General features: G+C 44.0%; 1 protein-coding gene and 1 pseudogene across 1 annotated transcript; one reads left to right on the top strand and one right to left on the bottom strand.

Annotated features, from left to right (window-relative positions):
* Nucleotides 1–3,342: 3,342 nt before the first annotated feature.
* On the bottom strand, nt 3,343–8,782 carry LOC115404898 (purine nucleoside phosphorylase-like; annotated as a pseudogene).
* Nucleotides 5,013–24,776, top strand: LOC115404887 (ATP-sensitive inward rectifier potassium channel 10-like). The gene is made up of 6 exons (XM_030114243.1): nt 5,013–5,018; nt 22,379–22,724; nt 23,157–23,368; nt 23,873–24,004; nt 24,113–24,290; nt 24,379–24,776. Exons 2-6 carry the CDS (start codon nt 22,379–22,381, stop codon nt 24,774–24,776), a joined length of 1,266 nt encoding a protein of 421 aa, XP_029970103.1. The 5' UTR covers nt 5,013–5,018.
* The last annotated feature ends 1,461 nt before the right edge of the window (nt 24,777–26,237 follow it).

Raw genomic sequence — 26,237 nt, forward strand, 5'->3', positions numbered from 1 at the left:
TTCAGATGCAAATGCAGTTTCTAACACTACGAAATCGGCTGGCGTCCAGCAGTCGCCCCGCTCAGAGGCTGTGCAATGGGGTTTACAGCGGCGACGCCCCGCAGCCGTCCTGCTTTCAGCCCAGGCAGCAGGACGCCCTCTCGCAGCGGGAAAAGATGAAGGAGCAAATCTACCCGCAGAGGAACCCTTCGCAGGTCGCTCATCTCGGGCAGGCGGACGTAGACCCCGAGAGGGACGTCACCGGCGACCGCCGGCGGTCACTCACTCGCACGGCGCTCTAACGCCGAGCGGCTTCCACCATCTCAACCCCCACAAGCCCTTCTCCGGCGTGGCCGGGGCTACGCCTGCTCGCAGTGCGGCAAGACGTTCGGCCGCCTGCACCAGTACAAGCTGCACCAGCAGAGCCACAAGAGGAAGCGGGCCTTCTGGTGCACGGTGTGTGGGAAGAGCTTCCAGTGGCTCGTCCCACTGAGCATCCACCACCGCACGCACACGGGCGAGAAGCCGTTCGGCTGCGGCCAGTGCGGGAAGCGCTTCACGCAGCAGAGCAGCCTGAGGGTCCACCAGCGCACGCACAGCGGCGAGCGGCCGTACAGCTGCTCGCAGTGCGGGAAGACCTTCATCCTCATGCACCATCTGAAACGGCCACCGGATCATCCACACGTACAGCTGAGGGGCCCACGTGCGCGGAGGGACACGCTCGACACTCACGAATCCGAACGGAAACAGCGACAAGCCGGCAGCTTTCTTTGTTGCGATATTTATCCTGCTGCTGACCTTTGTAATTAATCCATATTTTCCTATGCAAAATCCGTCTGGATGGATTTTACAATGTTTGCTTCTTTTTTGGGAAAACAGAAAAAAAGAAAAGAAAAGCTCAACATGTGACGTTCACTTGCGAAGTCATTCACACAAGTCTGTGCTCATGGGACACTTCCGACGCTAGAAATCCAAACGAAAAGCAACCAAGGTATTCTTCAAACCGAGCCGTCCTGTGGCAGCGACCTGCTTCCATCCAGATCCACCCATCGACTGTCCGCCCGAGCCGTGTAGAAATGAGCCTTACTCCTTCTCAGTACTGAAACCATCGAAGCACAAAGTTCCATGACCTCCCCCGCCTCAGCCCGGACAGTGACGCGAGGGGTTTTCCATTCATCTTCATCAAAGTACCTCTCAGGTCCATGTTTTAATGTAAAAAATGAAAATCCTGCTTGACTTTGCTTGTTAATATTTTTCATAAAAAATTCCACAAAACCTTGTTTTTCTTTTTTCTTTTTTTTTTTTACACTCTTTATTTGCTCGCAGGTGATATTGGACTTTTATCTGGTCCAATATGTCCAAAAAAAAAGAAAGAGGAAGAAGAAAAACTGACGATCCAGAACAGTTTAAAAGTATGAATGAAAATATTCACTGCGTCATATTTCAGGTAAGCGTGCACCAGAGGGCAGCGCCACGCAGCTTTTTCCTCCCGTCGCAGAGCAGACAGAAGGGAAGCTTCACACTGTAACTGCCTCAGCAGAAAGAGGAAGTACGTTCACTGTACTTCCTCTTTAATTTAAGACATAATGATAACCACCTGGCTGTGAATTCCAGAAGTTTGACCGCCGTCAAAACACCAGTCTGACAAAGTAGAGAATGTGGGACTTTCAACACTTTCCAATAATAATCATAATATATTTTGGATTTTGATGCTGTAGTGTTTAGCCTAAATATCTCTGAGCTCCTGGATTCACAGGTTTTTCAGGTTGTGAAATGTAAATTGACAGCTTGGGGAACTGTATGTCCCTTTTCACGAGTGTTGACAGAACGGTCCCTCCTCACAGGCTCCAGCTCTGGATTTTGTAAGTCTGGGTGAAAGAGCGGCTGTCTGGTTGGAGCAGTTCTTTACACAGAGGCTTCTCTAATGAAACATGTCAAGGTGGCAGAGTGTCAAACTTCAGGCAAACTGTGACGACCTTGTGATAAGAGTAAAACATTGATACAGATGAGGAGGCTAGTTTCATATCAAACAGTAACAGTGAACAGTCTGTGAAAGAGCTTCAACAAGAAGCCTTTAAAGCTCTGAAAGGAAATTATCAATTCCACAAGAATCTCTCACTGGCTTTCCTCTTCTGTCCGCCGTTGCTCTTCACTGTTCATGTGATAATCTTCATAATTTATCCGATTGATCACAAGCAAGCAGCTTCCTTAAACTTTCTCAGGCTGTCAACTATCAGTAGACGTTGAAAATTAAAATTCCACATCTTACAAACTTAAATTGGGTTTTATTTCTTCCATTAAATCATTTTCCTCACTTTATGCCAGAAAACATTAGATTACATTCTTTCTTTTTGTTTTGTTGAACCAGTATTTAAAGTAAATGATCCTGTGTTTTATTACATTGTGCAGCTTTCGTATCCAGAACAGCCTCCACAGCGTCCAGCGACCCTGCTGCAGGATTTACAGTATTTGTATGAAGCGCTAATCAGGCTCTTGTGCGTCGCCTGCAGCCTCTGCCGACACCTGGACCTCCTCTTTCAAACCCGCCGCTAATAAACCTCTCACGACCTTGTAAGGCTTCAGACGGTGGCAGCTGGACGTCATGGAAATGAGTTTTTTTCTTCTTCTTCTTAGTGTGGGAGGGGGAAGAGGACATGGCGGTGCACGTGTGTTGGTTGGAGAATGAGAAGAGGCCAGAGTTGAGGGAAGTACCCATGAGAGAACGCTGATAGCGAGATTAGAGGAGAAACATGGCTGATACGGTGGAAATATCAACCGTCCCGATTCACCGCGGTTTTTCTCACAGAGACAAGACTGGAATTTTTCCCGATGGTGAACTCACATGAGGGGTGGTTCATGAACGCTCTAAACAACACACCACATCTGTAGACGTGCGTTCTCACGCAGAGGGACTTATCATCGTCTTTGATAGCCTTCCAGGCCATTGAACAGGTTTTCAAGTTCAGACGTGCCGTAAGTTTGAAAGTGGCGGCAGGAGTTCAGCTGAGTCTAAATGAAGGAATGTGAGTCAAAGAACAGAATGAAATGGCAGTGTGTGTGTGTGTGTGTGTGTGTGTGTGTGTGTGTGTGTGTGTGTGTGGCATCGTTCTTCCATACTATATTCGACACACACACTGTTGTTTTTATTGTTTTTTTTTAAAGATAAATCCTTTTATCTGCTGGATGCGTTGTTCCAAACTTCTTCACGTCGTGTACGTCTCCCGGCAGTCTCAAGTCTAAACCTATAGCAGCTCCAGTAGAAAACGGTCCAGAGAGGCCTGAACTGTAAACCGTAGCTAAGAGACACACGAGCACTTTAAAATCCAGCACACAAACACTTCACTTTCAAGTGGCGCAGTTTAATGTGAAGGTTGTTTTTTTTTTTTTTAGTACAGTACCTCTGAAAGTACAGGCCGACGACCGCCCGGTCCGTGAGCTGTCACGATGATAAAACATGGCGAGCACATTTTCTCCAACTCTACATACTTTGGTAACAAGCGTCCCTTTCATTCCCCCGCGACCCTTATAAACACCTATCATTAAACAAATAAAAACACTACTTAAATATATTCGGTATAAATATTTCACTTTTTTTACAACCTCTTCGTCAAAATAGTCATTACTGGTGATGAATGCCCTTTTCTTTACACGTGCTGTGAGGTTGTGACTTGTTACTGGGGATGTGAGAGAGCTGGGTTAATAAATAAAGGGATTTCAACACAGTGCTGCTTCGCTGAAACATTAGACAGCTGGAAACGTAACAACGTACTACAGCAGGAAGAATATCATTCATCTGAACACCGCAAGAAATGTAAACAAAGCTGATCGAGGAGTGTATAAAAACAAGGCCGTCCAGCTTCAAGGATCATAAGACTAGATTTAAAGTAACAGTTTAAAAAAAAGAGGAGAGAGAAGCTAATAGCCTTTCTCGCGTGGGTGAAGCAGCGGGAGTCCCTCAGAAGGAGTTGTTGTTCCGCTCCAGCCGAGCCACCATGGTGGACACCAGCTTCTCCAGCTGCTCCGCCCTCTGCCGCCCCGTCTCCAGCACCTCCTCGTGGTTGGCCTTCTCCTGGCTGTCGTAGTCCATCACCGCCCGGTTGCTGATCAGCGACAGGGCGAAGCAGCGCATGCCGGCGTGGCGCGCCACGATCACCTCGTGCGCCGTGCTCATCCCTGCGGCAAACGCAACACATCGCAGGATGTCAGCTTGTGAGAAATGTGAACTGGTTAATGCAGAAAAACTGGAATTTTCCAGAAGTTATGCAAATACATTTCTTGTGAACTCATGAACGTATTGGCCACAATTTTCTTTATTCTCAACGAAACTGCTTTGTTTTTCTTCACCTTTATTTTACTTTACTTTTCATTCAGTCAGTGTCTTAACAGGATTTAATAGAATTAAAGGTCGGTGGTGTATTCAGAGAATGAAGGACTCAATATAATTTGATGGTAAAAATACAGTTTACATGCATTTTGAAGATTGTTTGAAGAACTTAAAAACAGCGGACTCTCATTCACGTTTAGTTTCTCGTGTTATTTGGAGATTCTGACTGTGTCTCTGGCTTCAGGCCCCTTGACCTCAGTTTGCTGCCCCCCTGATGTCTTTCACCTGTGCCTGAGTGTGTGAGTGTCTTCACCTGCTGGCTGGGGTGTAAATTGCGGCTTTCCCTGCGTGTGTCCTGTTCGCTGGCTCAGTGTTTGAAAACTCACCGACGGCGTCGGCTCCTAAGCTGTGCAGCATGCGGCACTCGGCGATGGTTTCGAACGAAGGCCCCCCGAGGACGCAGTACACCCCCTCCTGCATGAATTCACAGTAGCCCAGCTCTGCGGCCACGTCCAGCGCCAGCTGCCGGAGCTCGCGGTCGTACGCGTCAGACATGCAGGGGAAGCGGACGCCGAACCTGGAAGACAGACGGACATTAAGTGTCGATCGGGTTTTTAGTCGAAAGTTGGAATTCACAGCTGAGATTCAATGAAAACTCCAGGGACGAATTTTTGGGATGATGATTTTTGCGTTTTTGCAGTTTTGCACTCAAAAGGTTTCGGATCAAATATCAGCAACCAAGTGTCATGTGACTCCTCTAGCTTGCGGCCATCTCAAACAAAGGGGGTTTCTGTTGAACCTGACTTCCAACGCTTATTGTCGCTCTGAGGCAAGAGGAGGAGGAGGAGGCAGAAAAATGTAGAGAGATTACAGAACGGAGTGCGGCGGTGCAGAGGTCTGGACCGCCTGGGTCAGCGCACTGTGGCAACACAACAATCGTTCACTTCAAAAAGTCCACAGGATTATGTAATTTCATTTGAAACTGATGCAAGTAAAACGTCTTTTTTTTTTTAAACTTGAGTTTAGAAGTGAATATAGAACAGTGATGGATGGAAAACTGGCTTTGACGAATGTACGTACAAAGATGCAGGATTATGATTAAAAAGGAAATAACACAAATGCAAGAAACCCATTTTCCAACATTTTGCATCCTTTTGCAGCTCAGGAAAATTACACAGCGGCACAAACCTGGTGTTGAAACACACTGTGAGTCACTGGAAATTCAAAAGTCAGTTGATAGAAACTTGTGCAGCGCTCTCTGTCTTTAGCCCCTCCTCTCGCCGACACCCACCTCTCGTCGTTGGGTCCGGCCAGCGGGTTGTTTCCAGCGAAGCCCGGCATGTTGATGTGGTCCTTAATGACCATCACGTCTCCCACTTGTAGTCCTGGTTGAGGCCCCCCGGCCGCGTTTGTCAGGAACACCGTTTCTACGCCCAGCAGCTTGAAGACGCGCATGGGCAGCGTGATCTGGAACCCACAAGCGCACGTTGTAACACTGTAACATGTCGTCATAGTAACTGGGTTATACCTGATGTCCAAACTGCTGATGGATGAAATAAGTGTGAAGTGTTCCACGGAAAAACTGTATGAGACATTTAGAGATGTGAAATATTCTTATATGAACTCCTTCCTAAAAGAATTGCTTCAAAATCAATCTCTGACGAAAAATGATTTTGATTTTCTGCTTCTGAGGGGGAAGAGAAACAGCTTTCACCTGAGATAACTGATCTTATGAATGGAACTGATCCATGTAGTTTGATAAACTTCTGCCATTGTTTGGCGTTCAGTTGCAGACTTTCAGGGACGAGGTTCCTCTCTTGATAGTATGAGGTAAACTGGGTGTAGCTCAACAATCCAGCTTTTTTCAGAAGTGGTTTATCAATTGAGGAACTGAAGCTGATCAACAGGCAGATTGACTAAAGTGAAGGCAGGGCCACCTAAATATATCCGGGATTACAGTTCAAAATATCACAGATGCTGATCATGAATGCTTAGTTTGCTGAGAGATGTGGACCTTCATATTGATTTCTTACATTTTGTATATTCTACGATGGATTCTGCAGTAGAGCGAGTCATATTTTGAGTCGGTGTGTGTTCCGGTGCTGTCTGCTCACCTTCTGGATGGGTAGCCTTCGTACAGGTGGAATCTTCCCTGCATGCAAACACACGGCTTCCCTTTAGTGTCCCAAACACCAGCTGGCCAGCATGCCCATGCACTGCAACATACAGACACACACCACACACACACACCACACACGTTAGACGTGCAGAGCATCGAGTTAACTTCCACAAAACACGCAGAGGAACAGGTGTGTTTTCTCGGACCTCTGCAGGCTGAACGTTCATACCTGTACTCCGTGGAAAGTTGGGAATGTCAGCGTACTTAAGACCTGAGGGTCCTGAGTCATCTTCGCCAGCCCCCCCAGACCAGAACCGCATACGATTCCACTGTCGGCCGCAACCGGCGTGTGGGACCGCAGCCAATCAGCCGCCTCACGGCACTCCTCGAAGCTGTCACGGGGAAAGAGAGGGAGGCGAGAAGGTCAGTCACGTGCATGCACATCAGCAACTTGTATTATGCTCTGTTTCAGCTCATCCTGAAGGCGTGGAGAGGAGACACGTGGCTGACGTGCAGCATTCAGTCCAGGAAATGAAAAAGGCATCTCTGAATAATCAGGGTTGAATTTAACATCAGGAACATTCCGTTCACAAAGTTTTTCCCGACTTGAGTCACATTTACACAAACACATCACATCCTGTTCTGTGTCTGGAGTCACAGCAGTGTTGTTGTGCAAACACTGAGTCAGGTGAATAAACGTGAAACTAAACCACAACCTTGACATTGAGTTCGCTCAAGTTTTTCTTAAAAGACATACGCACAATTTTGGGTCCGATTTCATTTCACTTAAAGCCTTTTTTTTCCCCCAAAATGTATCACTGCATGTCCAACCTGTAACCTTTATATTTAGTAGAAATAATACAAACCAGTCAGATCTGAACACCTTAGCACTGAGGGAGAACTAAGCTCAACTTTCCTAAAACATCAACTACATCATTCTCCTATCAGAAGCATTTCAAAGCACTGAGTATTGAAGTGATAAATACTTGTTAATCACTCACAAAAGATGAAACAACACACCTGCGGTATCTATTATGTATAAAAGATTAATATTCTGTTGGCCACCCGTTAAAAGTACAAGTCAGCACAAGCTGAACCTCAGACCTGGCAACACTTCTCTCCAGATGCCACTTCTGTTACAGCCAGGAATCAAACTGGGGCCTCAGATATTAGATAGAAAGGAAACACAAACATCATTTAATAGAAACACATCCATCATGTTTTTAAACTGCCACAGGAGGTTGTAGCTCTAATCTCATGTTTCTCTTTTCACAGCCCACAGTGTCTCCGCCTGTCTGATATTGTATGAGCAGGATGAATACAGTGTAATCTGATTCCAACCTGAAACACAATTTAGTGGCACCATGGAACAGGCTCGATCATTCACAATTCTGGAGTTATCAATCAGCCTAAGATGTGTCTTTCTGAACTGTGAGGGGAATCTAGAGCATCTGAGAAGGCCTACTCTAACATGCTGAGAACATCCTGCACGGCTTGATATCACTTGGATTGTTCATATTGGAATATAAAGGCAGTTTATCACGATATTTCAAATTGATATTTGTGTCTGCACTGATCTATTATTCAGTGGGTAATTATGGCGTTATAATCCATCACTACCTACTATAATAGTTTCTTCAGCCTTTTTTCCTGACTACGTGCCATTTGTCAGTGATCCGCCATGCTTAAAAGCGTGCTGATGGAACCGGGGACCACACGCACTGCGGGTGATTCCCACTCATGTCGCTTGGACCACACGTGGCAGGGGGGGGGGGTTTGCACATGAAAGAGTCCCATCCTCCCTCACCTCATCTCATCTCACCTCATCTCCCCCCACGCCCCAGTCTCTGTGAATATCCGAGTCAACTCGAGATGAATCATTCCCCCCCCCCCCCCCCCCCCGCTGGCGGCCACCTGGAGCGGGTCAAGGGGGGCGCTTTAACGTCATATACGGGTTTTGTCGTGCCATCACCGGGTACTACACACACACACACACACACACACACACCCACACACGCTTTCCCGAGTGAAGAATGAGATTAATCGAGACATGTCTCCAGGCGAGAGACCGACACACACACTCCCCTGGTTTCTGTTATTATCACCGTTAAATTAAATCGCCGCACTGTCCTACTGCAGGTGCCGGATGGAAAACGTGTAATTTTCAAGTATTTTCATTCATCCGTTTTATTCTTTAGCTTGACAGATATAATTAAAAAAAACAAAGACAGTAAACTCACCTAGAGACGGAGTCGGACATGGAGAGCGCGTTGTGATCGGATCCAACTGGAATTTCTGTGTGTTTTAATGAGTCTATCTGCGTTGTCCGGGTTTCCGGATGGAGGCTACCCTTTTTACCCGCCCCCCTCCTCCCGCACGCACGTCCCTCACTTCACTCGGCTGCGGCACGGCAGCCACCCCCTGACGTCACAGTCCAACGGAGGCTCTGATTGGTCAGGGCGAGGGTGTCGTTCGGGATGAGCGTTTTGATGAGCCGGTTGTCGCGGCAAACGAACGCTGCGTTCACGAGCATCCGGCGCCCCACGAGGAAACCGGCACACATCGTGTGATTTTTAAAGTTTTAAAGATTAGTCGTTTAAATGTTTAAAAGTCGTCTCCTTCAACTTAATGATTTATATCTGTCTCTTTGATTAAAAATAATAATAATAATAATAATTGAAAACAAGCCAAAAAAAAAAAGGAAACAATGGAAAGGATAAGGAAACTGTTTTTCATCTCCACTATGTCACCCATTCAATTCATACATTAAGTTTAATTATTTATTTACATTCATTTCATGTTTACAAGAACACTTGCATGCCCAAAATTAGATTACATATAACTTTTGCTGAGTAAAAAAAAATTACATCAGATATCACACAAATTACCTAGTGTGGATGACATGAAGACAAGATGTGTACATTTATGTATTTCTTATTTTATATGTCGTATGGTTATAATTTCAAATCCTGAATGGTATATATAAAAAACAAAACAAAAAAAAAACTACCATAATATGTCAAATCTGACAACATTTTCCGCCACATTAGGTATATTTGCTTCAGTGCACAACTATAAAGCTAAAATCCAAACTGTAAGAGCAAATCTTATCGATCCAATATCGTGGTGATTTTTCTCAAACGATCACTGACTGGAAGTCCTATTTTCCAACGTGCCTTGAAGGCAGCTCAGCCACCAATCTTCACAACGTGGTGCTGCTGGTGCTGATGCAATCTGCCTGCAGCACAGCACCAGCAGCACCATGTGGTGAAACTTGAGTCGCTAAAATTAAACCAGAACTGGACTGAATTTCTACAACTGCATGGTTTCCACCGAGGTTTCACATCCAGACGTTTTTTTTTCCAAAAGTAGTGAAACAATTATGAGCATTGAAAAAATGTTTATGGTGGGTCGAAATTAGCTTCTTACAAAAGTGATGTGAAATCTGGGAAAAATATAGCGAAACCAGTTATATATACTGAAATCTGGTTATCATGACTAACCTTCATGACTGCTATATTAGTGAAAATGTGAGTCTAGTCTACTCTATGAAAATGGAAGCAGTGTTCATCAGAATAGTTGCAGGATTCTTGCTGCAGAGAGATTTACCATACGTGCATGGATGTTGTGTCTGTGGTGAAATGCAGCTCTGTGTGTCTACCTGCTGCGACCACAGAGCGGCCAGTGTTCTGGTTACTGGCTGTTATGTAACAGCATCTGATTTGTATTCACACGGTTGTCGCTCTTGTCACTATGTGCTCCCCTCCCAGTCTATATGAGAGTCACCAGAGCTCTATATGTTTGCATAGCTAAAGCACAGAAGATCTAAAGTTTGTGTCATGGCTCGGTTTAATCTGAACATTACCTCAGGAGCTTGTTTCCTTTATGAATATCTTGATTTTCAATGATCACTTTGAGTGAGAATGTTTACTTTTAGCTCTGGTTTTTTGTTTTACTTCCTTCAATATCCAGTTTATTGTGCTTCCCTCTGAGAAAACATTTGTATTTCTGTGAAACACTGCCTTTATGTTGTTACATTTCAGCGTTACCAGAGGTTTTTCCACACTTTCTATCTGTGTCTCATTGTGTCTCAGGTGTGCTCACGTATGCCAAACCTTTTTGGCATAACCTGCTTAACAATGGAACAAAGAGGATCTGATTTTGCGCGCGCGCGTGTGTGAGTGTGTGTGTGCGTGTGAGCATTTGTGTGTTCTGCAGGTCTGGTGAGTTAGTTGTCCTGTTTCTTCTGGAAGAATTGTGTGTGTGCGGCATCTTCACAAGTTTAGACATTCTGCAGGCTGAAGAAAGTCACACAACAATAAATACAATCTCATCTTTTCACCGGAGGACTCCACGCTGAGCTGTGTTGCTCTGTGGTTTTAACATTTACGGTTTTCACGGGGAGTCTTGAGAGCTTCAATTTACCATCACATGAAAAGGAAAGTGGTAATTTCCACAAAGCAGTTAGTGTTTAGTAACCCTGCTTCATGGATATCCCCTAATTCATGTAAGATTTGGAGCCTTTTCCAGTTTGATAAAGCTGGAAAGAAGAAAGCAAAGGAGCATTCAAAATTGAAATCAATCAATGAATAAAAAGGTTGATTTGTTGAAACTGAAAAGTAAAGTGTCCTTGTGGGTTAGGTTAGGTGAAGAGACGTGAAGAGCCAAATACGAGCCAAATACAAAATATAATCATTTTTGCCTGAAGGGGGCGCTGTTCTCTTATGAAGATTTTAACTCACTTTTCACCAGCTTCCATGCTGGGATTGCCCGGGGCATTTCGTCCCTGAGTGCTTTGCAATAAAATCCTCACCACTGCAGCTGGAAACAGGATCATGCTGCAGGATATGAGGCGTGGCAGCAACAAGCGTGCTTGCATGTAAGTAAATGATGTATTTCCCCCTCTAATCTGGAACACAAATATCTCTCACTCCTGGGAATCACTGAAATGTTTTTGGAACATTTCAACTCCATGCTGTGATATAAAGTATATTTCAAGTTAAACAAATCGTGAAGTCTGTTGATTTACTTTCAGGATGGAATAGAGTATGACAGAAATATTTTATTAAAGCCAGAGGTCAATTACTTGAAGCATTGCCCCACACAGAATCAAACACACGAAATACATAAAAAAGAAAATTAAATGTAAGACAGGATGAAAGGAAATAAGTAAAAGAGCGACTGTGCCGAAGTTTCCTGGTGAGATTCAGATAAAAACTATCACTTATACTTGTAAGCATCATTTGTGTGGTCCACTAACATAATGTAAACAAAAAACGCAAAAAAACAATAAACCTAAACATGCATGCACTCTCAACAAAAAAAGTTTTCCAGATGATATATATATATATATATTATATATATATATATATATATTATATATATATATATATATATACAATACAATACACAGCAATTTCCTGCATATGTACCTTTCACTATAAACTGATCATAGAGTGAATCTAACCATAGCCTGATTGACAAACATGTATTGTAATTAAAAAAAAAAATAATAATAATAATATTAATAATAAAAATTGAGCTCACTGATGAGAATCCAAAGTCCAGTACACAATAGTGTTGAATGTCCCCACAAGCATAGAAGAACAAGAACATACACACGCATACACGCACACAAAAAACCCAAACACTGCTGTTTGTTGCCACCTGCTGGAGAAATCTGAACTTGCAATGATGGCAGAATTGACTTCTTCAGTCACAGTTTGCAGAAAATTCCCCAAAAAATACACCCAAATAAAAAACATTTCTCTGTGGTTGTATTGCAGACTGAAACATGTGAAACCCTTCATGTATTTTCTGTGCAGTTAGAGAATGAAAGAAATTCTGATTTAATAACTGCTTGACATTCTTCTTTGGTAAACAGTGCAAAATGGCGAATCAACAAAGAAACAATGATAAGTCCTCGAACGGTGAAACAACCTCATCTGCATTTGATGGAAAGTCGCAGCAGGTGTCTCAACTCCCTTCGACCTTTTGTCAGTGTTTTCACCCCGAAAGGGACACAGAAACCAGCACAGGAAGGAAGTGAAGCCTCGAGCAAAGAAGCAAATAAATATGCAGGAGACAGAAAATAGCGAGCGGGACACAAAAGGCTGGAGCAAAAGAGCGAGAGAGAAAAGGGGGTTTCTCTAGGAGTGAATGAAATGGAGGCAAGTCCACCAACACCATCACAGACATGGGCCAAAAGGACTGACTGACCCCGACACGCACACGCACACACAAACAACATCTACTTCCACCCATTGGAAACTCCTGGATACTGGGTGGACGCATGAACCCCTATATAAACAGTGTTTATCACACAAACCTTCAATTTAACATCAGTCAAATTCTAATCTTCCGTCTTGCTTGATGGGAAACTAGAATCACACACACTCACACACCTGTTTCCTGTTCTGCTTTTGCACGTAACCAAGTGGTGAACAGTCACACATCAGACACCGTGTCAACGCAAGGCCGACCACATGCTGACGAATCATCTACAGCAGCTCATCACCTGACACAGTCAGACACGGTGATGTTTCCACATCACCAAAAAAGGAGGGGGGAAATCACACCAGAGTCACAGGTTGAAACAACCTCTCATGATGAAATGATTCCTTCAGCTTGCACATTTCTTCCAAACTAACAATAATCTCATAACAGCAGTCACAGAAGCCTACATGCTCACCGCACACAGTGTGTCATTCGTTTTATATATGGAACAGCTCAGCATGGAAAAAGATGTGACAATGAACCTGTTTTAGACTCTAGCAGGTCTTCCTCCATGATTTCCCTGTGTTTGGTTCAGTCCATGTTCCCATCAACTCTGAGCATCCGCACAGCATGATGCTGCCTCCACCGTGTTTCACAGTGTGTATGTTCAGGGTGAGATGCAGAGCTAGTTTCCTTCCATAGTGTTTAGAAATCAGTCTAAAAACTTCAGTCTTCACCTCCTTTGAGCAGAGCATCTTTTGAGTTTTTGGAAAACTGCAAACCTGACTTCTTCTGGTTGTGTTTCAGGCTGTGTTTCCCGCCTGAGCTGTGGATCTCTGTAGCTCCTCCTCAGTTTACATGAGCCTCTCGGCTCCTTCTCCAACCAATACCTGTCAGCTCAGGTTGAGGACAACGTGATGGTCGGTTTCCAGTTCCAGACTCTTTCCAGTGTTTGACGATGGGATCCATGAGATTACAAATTTTATTTTATTTTTTTCCATTTAACTGTGTTTTAAACTTCAGCACAATTTTCTCCTTGCTATGTTTGATGCATTTCCTGGCAATTAGATTACACCGCTGGACTCAGTTCACTAATCAGGAGACTTATTACGGTACTTGGTTGCATTGGGGGGGACAGAGATAAGGGGGATGAATATTTTTGCATTAGGTCCTTTCAGACTGGAGGGATCTCCATTTATGGAATATGACTGATAATATTGTGAAACTACAACTTTTTAACAGTGAATCAGCTTCATAAAATGAAGTCTCAGATGTGTTGTTGTACCCCGCATGAAGGAACTCACACAGATGCAGTATGATTAAAGCAGGATGTTCACTTTTGGGGGGGTTTAGCTGATTTAACAGCGTTCAGGTCGGGATATTTCTGCCTCTGCTGCCTAGGTTATGAACCTATGTGTTTTATATTTGTGTGTCACAAGAAGTAAAACTCCTGCAAAAGCTAAAACAAGCTGCGAGAGTTTCTGTTTGGTTCTGTCTGAAGGAGGAGCTCTTCATTTAAAACAGTTACGTGTGACATAGCATCAGTTTTTTTCCTTCCCCACAGACCACATGCTCACAAAAACCCCTGAGAAGTTGTTCACACACATTTTATAATTAGAGACACAGACCATTAGATAACGTTTAACTGAGACAATCTATAACAGTTCTGGTGAAGGCAGGTTACACGTGGACGGGTTTACCGTCCATCAGGGTTAAAAAAGGGAAATGTTGTCTCTGACCGTTCTAACCACGCACTGTGGGGGCGTTGTTTTTTTTTTAAAACATTCACACATACTTTACCACCAATGGAAATAACTGCAATGCAAGGGTAGAGTCAAGCCGTTCTACAAACTGCACCACGGCTGCACTGGTTAGGTGCACAACCAAAGGAATAAATGAACACATGAAAAGTGAAGTGCCAACTTCTCTTCCTCTTCCTGTTAATTGGTCGGTATGATAGGTTCAGTTAAGTTCCTTATGCCCTCAGTGCATTCCAAAGTGTTCATTTTTCTCCTTTTCAGGCAAGTAGGCTTTTTTTTTTTACACACCTTTTTTGTTTTACACCAGCTGATATAAAGATCATCCACCACTTGGTGACTTTTCTGACAAAGACAGGAAGACACTGTTGAAATATGTCAAAAAGACGTGTTGAAAAAAGCCCGCTGGTCAGAACTGAAGCTGGTATGATGTGCCAACACCCGCACACGTGCACAGTCTCACAACCAGCCCCTTTCACATGCAGGGATACCATTCGTTGGCTGCTCTCAACTTCAGAATGGAGACAGATGTCAAGTCTTGATTCATCCTAAGTAGCAAGAAACATCGATCACAATGCGCTGTGACAACTTGAAGACCGTCCAAAAGAAGAGAAAAGATTCCCTGAACTCTGTACCAGGTGAACTCATGGGGTCCTCGTGGACTCTCCCCCTCTTTCAATTAATTACTGCTTTGTCACCCTCTCCTGGGGCAGAAGAATATGTTGTATTCGCCTCACGGACGTCCCTTTCTTAAGCGTCCGAGCCTCACAGGACGCTCAGTACGAACGCTCTTGGACACAGCAAACGCCGGCCACAGAAGTTATGAATAGGGGGCTCTGTGATTTCCCCGAAAAGAGTGGGTTCTGTGTGTGTGTGTGTGTGTGTGTGTGTGTGTGTGTCTGTGTGTGTGTTCAGCAGGGGGTGGTTTGTTTGTGGCCTGCTGGTGTGTGTGCATGCATCTCTTGCATGTGAGGCCCAAACATGTGCACGTGTCTATTTGTGTGAATTTTATTTGTGCATTTAGTCTTGGACATTAAACAGAAGAAAATGAAATGTGTAAATAAAAACAACAACAACAACAACAACAACAAAAACATGAAGAACAACACCAGTGAAAAAAAAATCAATACTTTGAGTCCGATACGTTCACGGTTCCAATGAACGCTGTCTTCGTATTGTTTTTGAAGCCTGTTGTGTTTTGATTCCGAACTGAGACTGCAGCGTCGATCAATTACTGCAGCAATTACACAGACGTGAGCGGGGCACAAGAGAAATTCAGGGGTGAGGGCGAGTGGAAGTGAGGGAGAGGCCTTTTATAAGCCAAGTCCGTGCCACTCGGGGAAGAATTTGCAGGCGGACGGAGCGGGCTTCGGATCACAGGAGGCTGGCGAGCCAATGACTGTCTCCATAACTCTCCTCAGTGGTGTATCAGTGTTGCGGGACGCAGCCCGCTGAGGTTACTCCTGCAGAATTACAGTCCCATTTGTGCGCCGGGCCTCGAGCATGCGTATGGCAACAAAGCAGACATGTGGTGGCAGGGCTGAGGGTCTGGTCTCTCAATTCCTCTCTGCACGAATCAATTAGGCTGCAGTCTGCGCTGGAAGGTAAGCAATTAATTTCTTGGGAAAATGCAACACTAAATACTCAGGAGACAAATTAAAAAATTAGGAATAGCAAAGAAAGAAACAAATTTGTTGTGGTCTATAGGATACTTTTTCAAACTTTGTTAGTCTATCATGTTAATTGTAACAAATCATGGAAACATGTGTTTTTGAATGAATGTTGAAGCATTATCATAAACTTATGTGTTTTTTTCATTAACCTGAACTCTCCTTGAAGCTCACACTGTTTCATTGTGGAGATGCTGATTATTTTCAGGCTCCTGCAGATCTGTGGAATACAAACACCTGGCAACAAGTGGCATCCAACAACTCTAACATGCACAAAAACAGCTACGAAAAACACCAACTTTTGTTTTACAGATTTTTTCTTTTTGCAGTTTAAGGTGGAAGTTTGAGTGTTGTAGTCCTTTTGAAACCCCGATCCTGAGTGGCAGACGATACACCCTCCACACACACACTGCAGCGACACATGAAGGCTGAGTCAGGATGAAAAGCGAAAACTTTAATTTGAGTTTTTTTTTTCCTGTTGACATATGTACATATGTATTTTCCAAAGAGTATTATCAAAACACAAAAAGTTAAGGAGGAAAAAAGAAGGTAATAAAGAAGAAGATATAAAAAGAGGTAAAAAGGATTTGATTTCGGCAACATTAAGAAAAACAACTGATGGAAGTTATATCGACGATCCCATCTGGGTGCTGAGTTACTTAAATCAGGGAGAAAAGGAACCGATGCCAAGATTGTTCGCCTGTTGTCTTAATGTTTCCTCTACATCTGCATCGTTACTAGAATCAAGTGCTTAACTGTGGAGTTTGTGAAAAGCAGCAGTTTATTGGGGGGTTTAAATTTGCTGCCGGATATCGTACAAAGTGATTAAAGTCAGAAGCAGAAGAATTATCCCAACAGACGAAAGAAAACAGAGAGGCAGGTGAAACAAAGTGAGAGTGGAGAGAAGGGAAACGGTGTGTGGGGTGAGTGAGGCGGAGTGTGGAGGCGGATTACTCTTCACTCCAGATACTAACGAGGCCTTTTGTTACCGATCTTCTCCTCTTTTCCTCCCTCTCTTACACTCTTGTTTTCCCCTTCGTTCATTTCTACTTCTTTCTTACGGCTTTAGTTTTCCGCCACATCGATTTCGTTCTATTCTCATCATTTCGTTGCTGATCTGTCCTCATCCCACCCTGGAGCCGGACTTTGCTTTGTGGCCAGATGAACGCACTGACGTCCGCACAGTGTTAAACGTTACAGAAATACATTAAAATAACACATACATATACATGAAATCACACACAGACGGCCGCAATCACATAAAAAAAACATGTAATTGCAATCTCTCACACACATACACACGTGCACACACACACACACACACACATACACACACACACGGATGGGCACAGTCGTTTTTGTCAATGGTGCCTTTTGTTTCTTTTATCTCAGCTCTCAACAAAGCATTCCTGTGTACACAGAGTAGAGAGAGAGAGAGAGAGAGAGAGAGAGAGAGAAGGAAGGGGAGAGAAAGAGAGGAAAGTAGAAAGAGAGAGGGACAGAGAGGGTGGAGGAAGGGGGTGTCAGGAAAACATCCAGCGCTCCTTTTGTGCGCTGAAAGGAAAAGTTTTGATTCCCCTTTTGGACTACGGCTCACTGAGGCTGCAGGGCGGTACTGTAAAGTTGTGGGGTTGCCATGGAGATGGAGTACATCCTACTGGAGAGGTGGGTCAGAAATATTTCCGGCTTTTTACTACAATTTACCCCCATTTGCTCTATTAGTCATCTGATACACCACTACAGTGGAATTTGTGTTGTTTTTCTCCCCTCTGGGACATTTGTGTGTGTGTGTGTGTGTGTGTGTGTGTGTGTGTGTGTGTGTGTGTGTGTGTGTGTGTGACTGGGTGAGATGCTGATACAGAACTGCAGACACTGACCTTTTCAATGCTGTCATTGTAATTATGGAGCTTTTGAGGGGCTCACTCTTGCATAATCACAAAAGTGTGATTTAATTAAAGCTGATTGGTTATATAATCCACGAGGAGCATCGCAGAAGAGCTATTTTAATGACCCTCAAATGGCCAAAATTATGTAGACAACATGCATTTTTTTTCCTTCTCTGCTTTTCACAGCTTGTATTATGTTTTTTAGATCCACAAACCAGAAATACAGACTGATAATTTTGTTTGAATGCAATAAATTTCCTCAAAATGGTGATTATTTATTGATTTTTATGATCACATTCAAAGCTGCAACCTCAGTGGACAGTGACAAAATTTCAATATCATGAAACATGCAGCAATTTCCTTGCCCAACTGTAACAGATCCGTCGCTTTCAATTTGAAATATATCCCATAACATATGCGCGTATTTTTTTTCCCCCCCCACAAAATGCTTTCCGAGGGATCGTTCTTGTCTGAAACCCTGAACTCGGTCCTGCAACATTTATGGAAAGTTTCAGGAGTCTGCCCATTCCAACTTGCAAGTTCAAGTTCAATTCAGTGCTCAGTGGCTTAAAGGTGCTGTAGGCAGGATTTTGCTAGTCAATGCTAATTTTTCTGTGTTTTCTTTGGATTAAATGTTAGAGTATCCATTGATAATCCTTTAGGAGTGTAGCATAATTACACTGCCGCGAGGGCGCAGCGTTTCCATCTGTCTCTGTTCTGAGCTGAAAAGGACTCTCAACAGCTCCAGGTATCTTTGACCAATCAGAAGAGCCCCTGAGGCTCTAACCGTGATTGGTCGAGGGACATTCGTCGCACATTCTTGTGGGAGGGGCTTAACTTGCGTAAGGGCGTGATGTCAGAGAAAACAGGACCGGACTGGCTGTGCTGGGTTTCAAATCGCCATCTTAGATGGGTCAAATCGCCATCTTGCTTAGGTAACCCTAAGCAAGATGGCGGAGATGCAGAATCCTGCCTACAGCACCTTTAAGTGAGTGGATGAACTGAAATAAAGGCCTCTGCAGGAAAAGAAAACATTAACTCTTTTAAAATTGACAGCAGTTTACTGAAGCATTTGAGATTCCAGCAACTTTTTACTGTTGAACGATTAAAATACTGACTTCGTTGTCAACAGTAAACACCCTCATGTTTGTTTGACCCTTCCTGACACACATGGGCATTTGACATATTTAGTTTACATATAAAAAAAAATGAATTGAATTTAATTATTCGTTGTGATATATGAATGAAAAGAAAAATTTCAAAGTTCAAAATGAATGAAAAACTTGAATTTCTGGTCTTCAAAAAGTTTTTTTTTTTCAATTAAAGCTAGGGTTGGCGATTTGAATGAGATACATTTTTTTAAATACTGGTTAAAATGATCTTTATGACCCGATGGGAAGCAATTCATAGCGTGTTCTTAAAGTAGTTTGGAAAATATCCGCTATCTACAGCAGGAGTAAAACGGGAAAAACAGCAACCAATCGTCTTGACGGGACACCTTTTTTTAAACCAATCAAATCCCTTCGCCGTTCGACCTGCCCCCTGCGCGTATATGTCAATGGCGCGCACTGACCCTGGTTCAGTGCGCGCGTAGAAGGGAGCGTCGTTGCAGAATTGCGGAGAAGAATGTTTGGGGCTTTACTTACCGGTGAGTGCGCCATAACTTGGCATAGTGCAAATAAAGAGAAACGAAGAAACGAAGCGTTGAGGACAGGTTACGCCAGGAACGCACTGGACGCGGAAGTGCTGCACCGCGCGCGCGGAACGTCTCTGCGTCTCCGCTCCCAACGGAGCTCCTCCAATGCGGTGGGAGCTGGGCGGAGCCTTGGGGAGATGCTACATTCGTGCTACATGCTAGTTTTCCAAGATCGCCAACCCTAGCTTTAAGCTATCTGAGATCTTAACTCTGATGGCTGCTACATGATTGAAATTGAATACTTTTAATTTTTGTAATATTGTAAAATATTGAAAAACAGGCTTCAAATTCCAGAATTTTATGTAATATTAACACCTTAAACTGGCGTCCACGTGGCTATGGCCTGAACTGCTCATAGTGTTTTACACGTGACGTATATTGATGTGTGAGAAAGTCACACAGAGAGACCTTGTGAGAATCCAGAGTATAAAGCTGTAAAAAAAAAAAAAAAAAAAACACCTGAGAAAAAGATAGTAGGATCTGAGTGTCAGGCTGAAAAACGAGCAGCGCGCACAGGAAGCCAAATTGGCCCTCAGCTATCAGACTCTTACTGCCGTCTCCAGTTTCCAGTCAGAAGTTCACTCTTTGTCCACTAAATGCCTCTCTGGTCAGATCAACACCACGCTTTAAATGGATATATAAAAAAAAAAACCTCTATCGAGATAAACGTCTGTGTTTCAGACAAAGATTTTTTACCTTAATTGACTCATTCAGCTCTGTCCTCTCTCTGTCCTCACAAACGAGTCTCTGTGTGGATGTTTGTTGGGTTAATGCACCTCCGTCCTAATTCAACTCGTCTTTCTTTTCTCTGTCCTCTCCCTTATCTCCCCCTCTCTTGTGGGCCATCCTGTCCTTTCCTTTGGCCTGCGTGATTTACCCAACGTAAGTGAGCGTGTCGAATTATGTGAGAAACACAGAAACAGCCTGTCCGTGTGGATCCGGGGATGGGGCTGCATCCAAATGTCCTGACAAGCGTTCACATGTGTAAAAGAATTAAAAGCATCAGTGTTTTTGACATACATGCAGCCAAAAGAGTTTGGTTATTTCAGGGTTTTTTTTGGTCAGACGTCACAGTTCTTATTGAAACTCTTTGATAACAAGGCAGCTGCTGTTCTGGTGCGCTCTGCTGTTTCCCCTTTCTGAAAATTCCACTCCTGGGTTTTTTTTTTTGTTTTTGTTTCCTTTGTTCTGTCAAAATGATAAAATTAGCTGAAACTACTCTATTTCCAGGTACTCCCCCTTTCACAGCATTGCATTACTGCTGTGAAGTCTGCATGACTCACAACATCAAGTGACACACACACACACACACACACACGCTCAGTCTTGTATTTCTATCCTTGTGGGGACCGTCCATTGACTCCCATTCATGTCTAGCCCCTAACCCTGACCCTTACCCTAACCCTAACCCACACCACAACAAAGCCTAACCCTAAAGAAATGTTTTTGCACTTTTACTTTTTTCAGTAACAACAACAAGGTCAAGAAAACACTGTTTCTCCTACTTAGGACCAGAAAAAGGTCCCCACAAGGCACGTCGTTCCACGTTTTGCTATCCTTGTGGGGACATTTGGCCCCAACAAGGATAGAAATACAAGAACACACACACACACACACACACACACACACACACACACACACACACACACTTTTTAAAAGGTCATTCCTGATCAACACTTTACAAACACCTGGTAGAAAACAGTTCACATAACACAACTGTACCTATATGTAAATATTCATGAATCGCAAGACAAATGATGAGTAACACACACTCATTGTTACTTGTAGTATCGTCAGAATAAAATGTAGTTTTAATGTCAGGGATGTCCCCAGTTAGAATCACTCCATTACTGACAGTGACGGTCAGTTCTGTGTTGTGCTTGAAGTAATTTTCTTTCGTTAGTGTTCAGAACGGTTGACTCGAAATGGCATTTCAAGGGAAGTTCCATCGCAGTGAGCGTGGTTTCACTTTAGCAGGAAATCCAGATGTACAATCAGGTCATAGTGATAGTGGTTGTTTCGGATGATTCTTCTTCTGAGAAAAGTTTCAGAACTTCTCAAATAAACCTGCATGAAGCGGCGTAATACTTATTAAATAGTGACTCCCAGATTCCAAAGTTGCCTGTCAGCAACACCGATCTGTCAACCCTCTGCTACATTGCTTTTTATTCTACAAGGTAAACAATAAAACATATATCTCCCAGAGTAATGACATGAAGAGTTGAATTATTCTTCTCTGTATGCACCAATTATGCATTCGAGTGGTAATATGCACATATAGGCTTACACATATAATTTTGAGCTTCTGACTGAATGTCTAAGCTGATTCTGAGGTCCACTTTTCCTTGTTGTTCTTTATCCTCAACTCCACCGTCCTCACCGTCTCATGGAATTACTCTAACTTGCTCCGTTTGGATCCTGCGGCTCTAAAAAGCAACTGAATCCAATTCCTATGATTGATAACAGACGGTGCCTCACAGGCATTGAGTATGCTGCTCTCTGTCCGGTCTAGTACATCAACAGACTTTTGTATCGTCATCCTTTGTCAAATTCAGCCTTGTTTTCTGAAATGTCCAAGCTCCGACAAAATTTCAAACCCAATCACAACCCTGATTTCCTAAATCAGGCCCATAAATGTGCTTTGTTGCTGGAGGGGAACCTCGAACTGATTTATCAAACAGTTGATGATAAAGTGAGGACCTGATGGTTTCCTTTGCTTGCTGTTTGCCAGATGACCTCGGCCACTCCGCCCTCCTCTCGTAGCTCATCGCCTCAGAAGGTTTGCCACTCCCAGACACAGACCGATGTTCTCAAACCTTTACTTGGAGGCGGGATATCCAGCATTGGGGGGACTCTGAGGAAGAGGAAACGGGTCCTGTCCAAAGATGGGCGAAGCAACGTGCGCATCGAGCACGTCAGCGGGAGAGGCGCTCTGTACATGCGGGATCTCTGGACGACGTTCCTGGACATGCAGTGGCGCTACAAGTTCTTCGTGTTCACGGCCACTTTTGCAGGGACCTGGTTCCTGTTCGGGGTGCTGTGGTACCTGGTGGCGCTGGTGCACGGAGACCTGCTGGGTGAGGGCGTGCCCAGCACAATAAACCCTTAACACGTGATCATTTCCGCTCGGATGATTCACTTGCTTTCACACAAGATTTCACAGGAAGGATAGATACTTTCGGTGCAACGTTTTACGCTTCTCATACTGAAACTAGATGTGCAACAAAATGCAAAATCATGAGTGGTAAATGTGGTGAGAGAAGACCCGTTGACAAGTCATTAGGAAACTTATGTTGATATCTATAATCCCATATCTATATTCCCAATGAGAGTGTAAATTCTGGCGTAAATTATTCTCATTCTGACAAAATTTGCTATAAAACTGTTGTCCCTTCATTTGTTCGACACAATCACACAAAGAAATGACTCTGTTTCTGTACCTGCTATGCTAATATGTTCGGAAGTGTCTGAAATGAGCTTATCTTTCCTTCTCAACCTCGTTGCTCCAGAGTTTGATCCTCCTTCAAACCACACTCCCTGCGTGATGCAGATGCAGTCCCTGACGGGAGCCTTCCTCTTCTCCCTGGAGTCCCAGACCACCATTGGTTATGGCTTTCGCTGCATCACTGAGGAATGTCCTGCGGCGATAATCCTCCTCATAGTGCAACTGGTCATCACAATGATCATGGAAATCTTCATCACCGGGACCTTTTTGGCCAAGGTAGCTTACACACACACACACACACACACACACACACACACACAAAATGAAGCTATTCAGATGTGATGTCATTTAGTATGAGAAGAGGTGATACGATATAACAGAAAAAATGTGGGATTTGTATTCTTTTTAAAGCAGTTTCAAATTAATCCATGATTTGCAGTCCATATTCTCCTGGACTTGGCAGTTTTAGTGAGAGTCACTACAATAACAATCTGACTTGATCCTCTGTTCATACGAATTTCTGCGTACTCCCATTGTTAATGTTTATAGTGTATTGTCTGTGTAGGTGTGTCTGGTTTTCTTCCAAAAACAAACAACAGCACCAACTCGTGTGATGGCGCGTTAACTACATAGTTTTCAGTGTTTCTGCCAATGCAGTGGAGACTTCCATCGCTTTCAAACTTTGCTGTGCAAGCACAAACTGTTCAGAAACATAAATGATGTGCTTTCACTTGAAACGTGATCATGTAAACGGGTTCTGATTGAGCTTCTCCTCGTCAGATTGCAAGGCCAAAGAAAAGAGGTGAGACGGTGAAGTTTAGCCAGCACGCTGTGGTGTCGACGCACGAGGGCCGACCCTGCCTGATGATCAGGGTGGCCAACATGCGCAAGAGTCTTCTGATCGGTTGTCAGGTAACTTTGCATGCTGCTATCAAGAAAAATAAGAAAAGAGGTAGTAAAACCTCTGCTCTGCGTCCATGTGCAAACTGGATAAAGCAGTTCATACATGGTTTTCTTCAGGTGACTGGAAAGCTGCTCCAGACATCGCTGACCAAGGAAGGCGAGACGGTTCGTCTGGATCAGAGAAATGTTCCTTTTGAAGTCGATGCTTCCAGCGACAGCCCGTTTCTCATACTGCCCCTCACCTACTACCACATCATTGACGACAGCAGTCCTTTACGAGCCTGGGCAGCCAAGGGTGAGTTTGGCATGAAGCGACCACTCAGCATAACCAGTGGTCAGAAATTCAGCATTCTTCTCCATGCTTTGTTGTTGACTGTCAGCAGGTGGCGGTTGGACAGATCCAGAACTGGCGGACTTTGAGCTGCTGGTGATCATGAGCGCCACGATAGAGCCAACCTCTGCCACTTGCCAAGTTCGCACCTCCTACCTGCCCGACGAGATCCTCTGGGGCTACGAGTTTCCCCCCGTCGTCTCCCTCTCTCCGTCAGGAAAGTATGTAGCGGACTTTGCCTTTTTTGACAAAGTGGCCAAGACCAAGACCACGCCCATCTTCAAACCGCCCAGTCCCCAGCACACGTGCCAGAGCAATGGGAGCGGGCCCGTGCCGGAGGTGTCCGATCCCGAGAAGATCCGACTGGAGCAGAGCTACAGGGAACAGAGAGGGGAGGATCGAGGTCGAGTCAGGGAAACGCCTCTCAGCGTTCGGATCAGCAACGTGTGAATCAACGGACAACTTCAGAAGGGAGATTTTTAAAGAATCTCAATAACAAGTCAGTGAAACATAATATCAAAACCAATAAAAAACTGTCTTCTTTGACTGTTTCAAACTCACATCAGGATGTTGGGGGGTCAAATATGGAAGACTGTGGACTACTGTTTGGTCAAATTCAAGTTTTTGTTGTCATATGTTTGTTGGGACGTGCCCTGCTCTGACATGTATGCAAGTGATGTTATAACACATTTTCTAACTGCATCTATAGTGAAAGTGGTGATAGTCTATTCACCTCACGTACACTGACATCCCATTTACAAAAACGTTTCAATTCAAAATGTTTTTGCATTTTTGTGCAGTTTTCAGAAATGCTTCACATTTACACAGCGACGTTTTGAAAACTATGCTTATTTGCACAGAAGTTTTCATGTTGAGCCACTAGTGGGAGCTGTTTTTTGTTTTTGTAATGCTGTAATCGTGGTGTGTGTGCGCGCAGCAGCGTTTCTGCTGTCTTCATGGAGAAAGAGCCTGAGCAATGTTATCCCCTTCACAAGCTGTTTTCAGCCGCTCTGAGCACGGTTGTTGTTGAAACAGACACCAATGAAAGTTTTGCGTTTTCACCTGCAGATCAGATTTATTCACATTGGAAACACAATGGAGACGATGGGAACCTTAGTGAAACAACACCACTGTATATTTAAACATTTACATGGTGGAGGAGAAGCAGGTTGGGGGGCGTGAATGGAGATCATGACTGGGTGAGCAGAGGACATCCACCCAGTTCACGATTCATGTAATATGACACATCCACACGAACTACCACTCTTGCTTTCCGCTATTAAACTGTTAAAAACTCTCAAGGCTGAGAGTTTTGGCAGTTCCTCAGCCGCTCAACCCCCCATGCTTAACTTCCTTTCAGCGGTTCGATAGCGGTTTACTTCTGCAACAGGAAACCGTCGGGGGAGTGCGAATGTCAATGCATCCGGGATGTTTTGTCTTAAAGGAATACTCCACCCAAAAAACGATTTGGCCTCATTTTCTACTCACCCTCATGCTGAGAAACACTCTGGAGCACTTTTTTGACGTTTCAAATGCAGTTTGAGATGTTTGGGGATTTTCGTTGTCAACAAACAGGGACCGACAGAGCCCGACAGAAAAAATGGTCCATAAAATCCACAGAACGTTCCCATTTTCCTTCATACTGCTCGTCCGCTGTAATCCAAGTGTCCTGAGTGCGTAACGTCCATAATTAATTCTTAACGAGGTCATTTAGTACATTTTAAGAGCCCAAACAGGGCACTCTCATACAGCTCCATTGCATGTCTGCACGCGCACCCTGAACTACGGAAGCCGCGGCAGACCAAGCAACACGCTTGTGCCCTTTCAGCAGGACACCGAATTCAAAGCTTTAAAACAGTAGCCAATCACTTTTGTGATTGTCCACAGCTCGGTTACTCACAGCAGAATATA

The sequence above is a fragment of the Salarias fasciatus genome, chromosome 18 (genome assembly GCF_902148845.1).
Source record: "Salarias fasciatus chromosome 18, fSalaFa1.1, whole genome shotgun sequence".
Lineage (NCBI taxonomy): Eukaryota > Metazoa > Chordata > Actinopteri > Blenniiformes > Blenniidae > Salarias > Salarias fasciatus.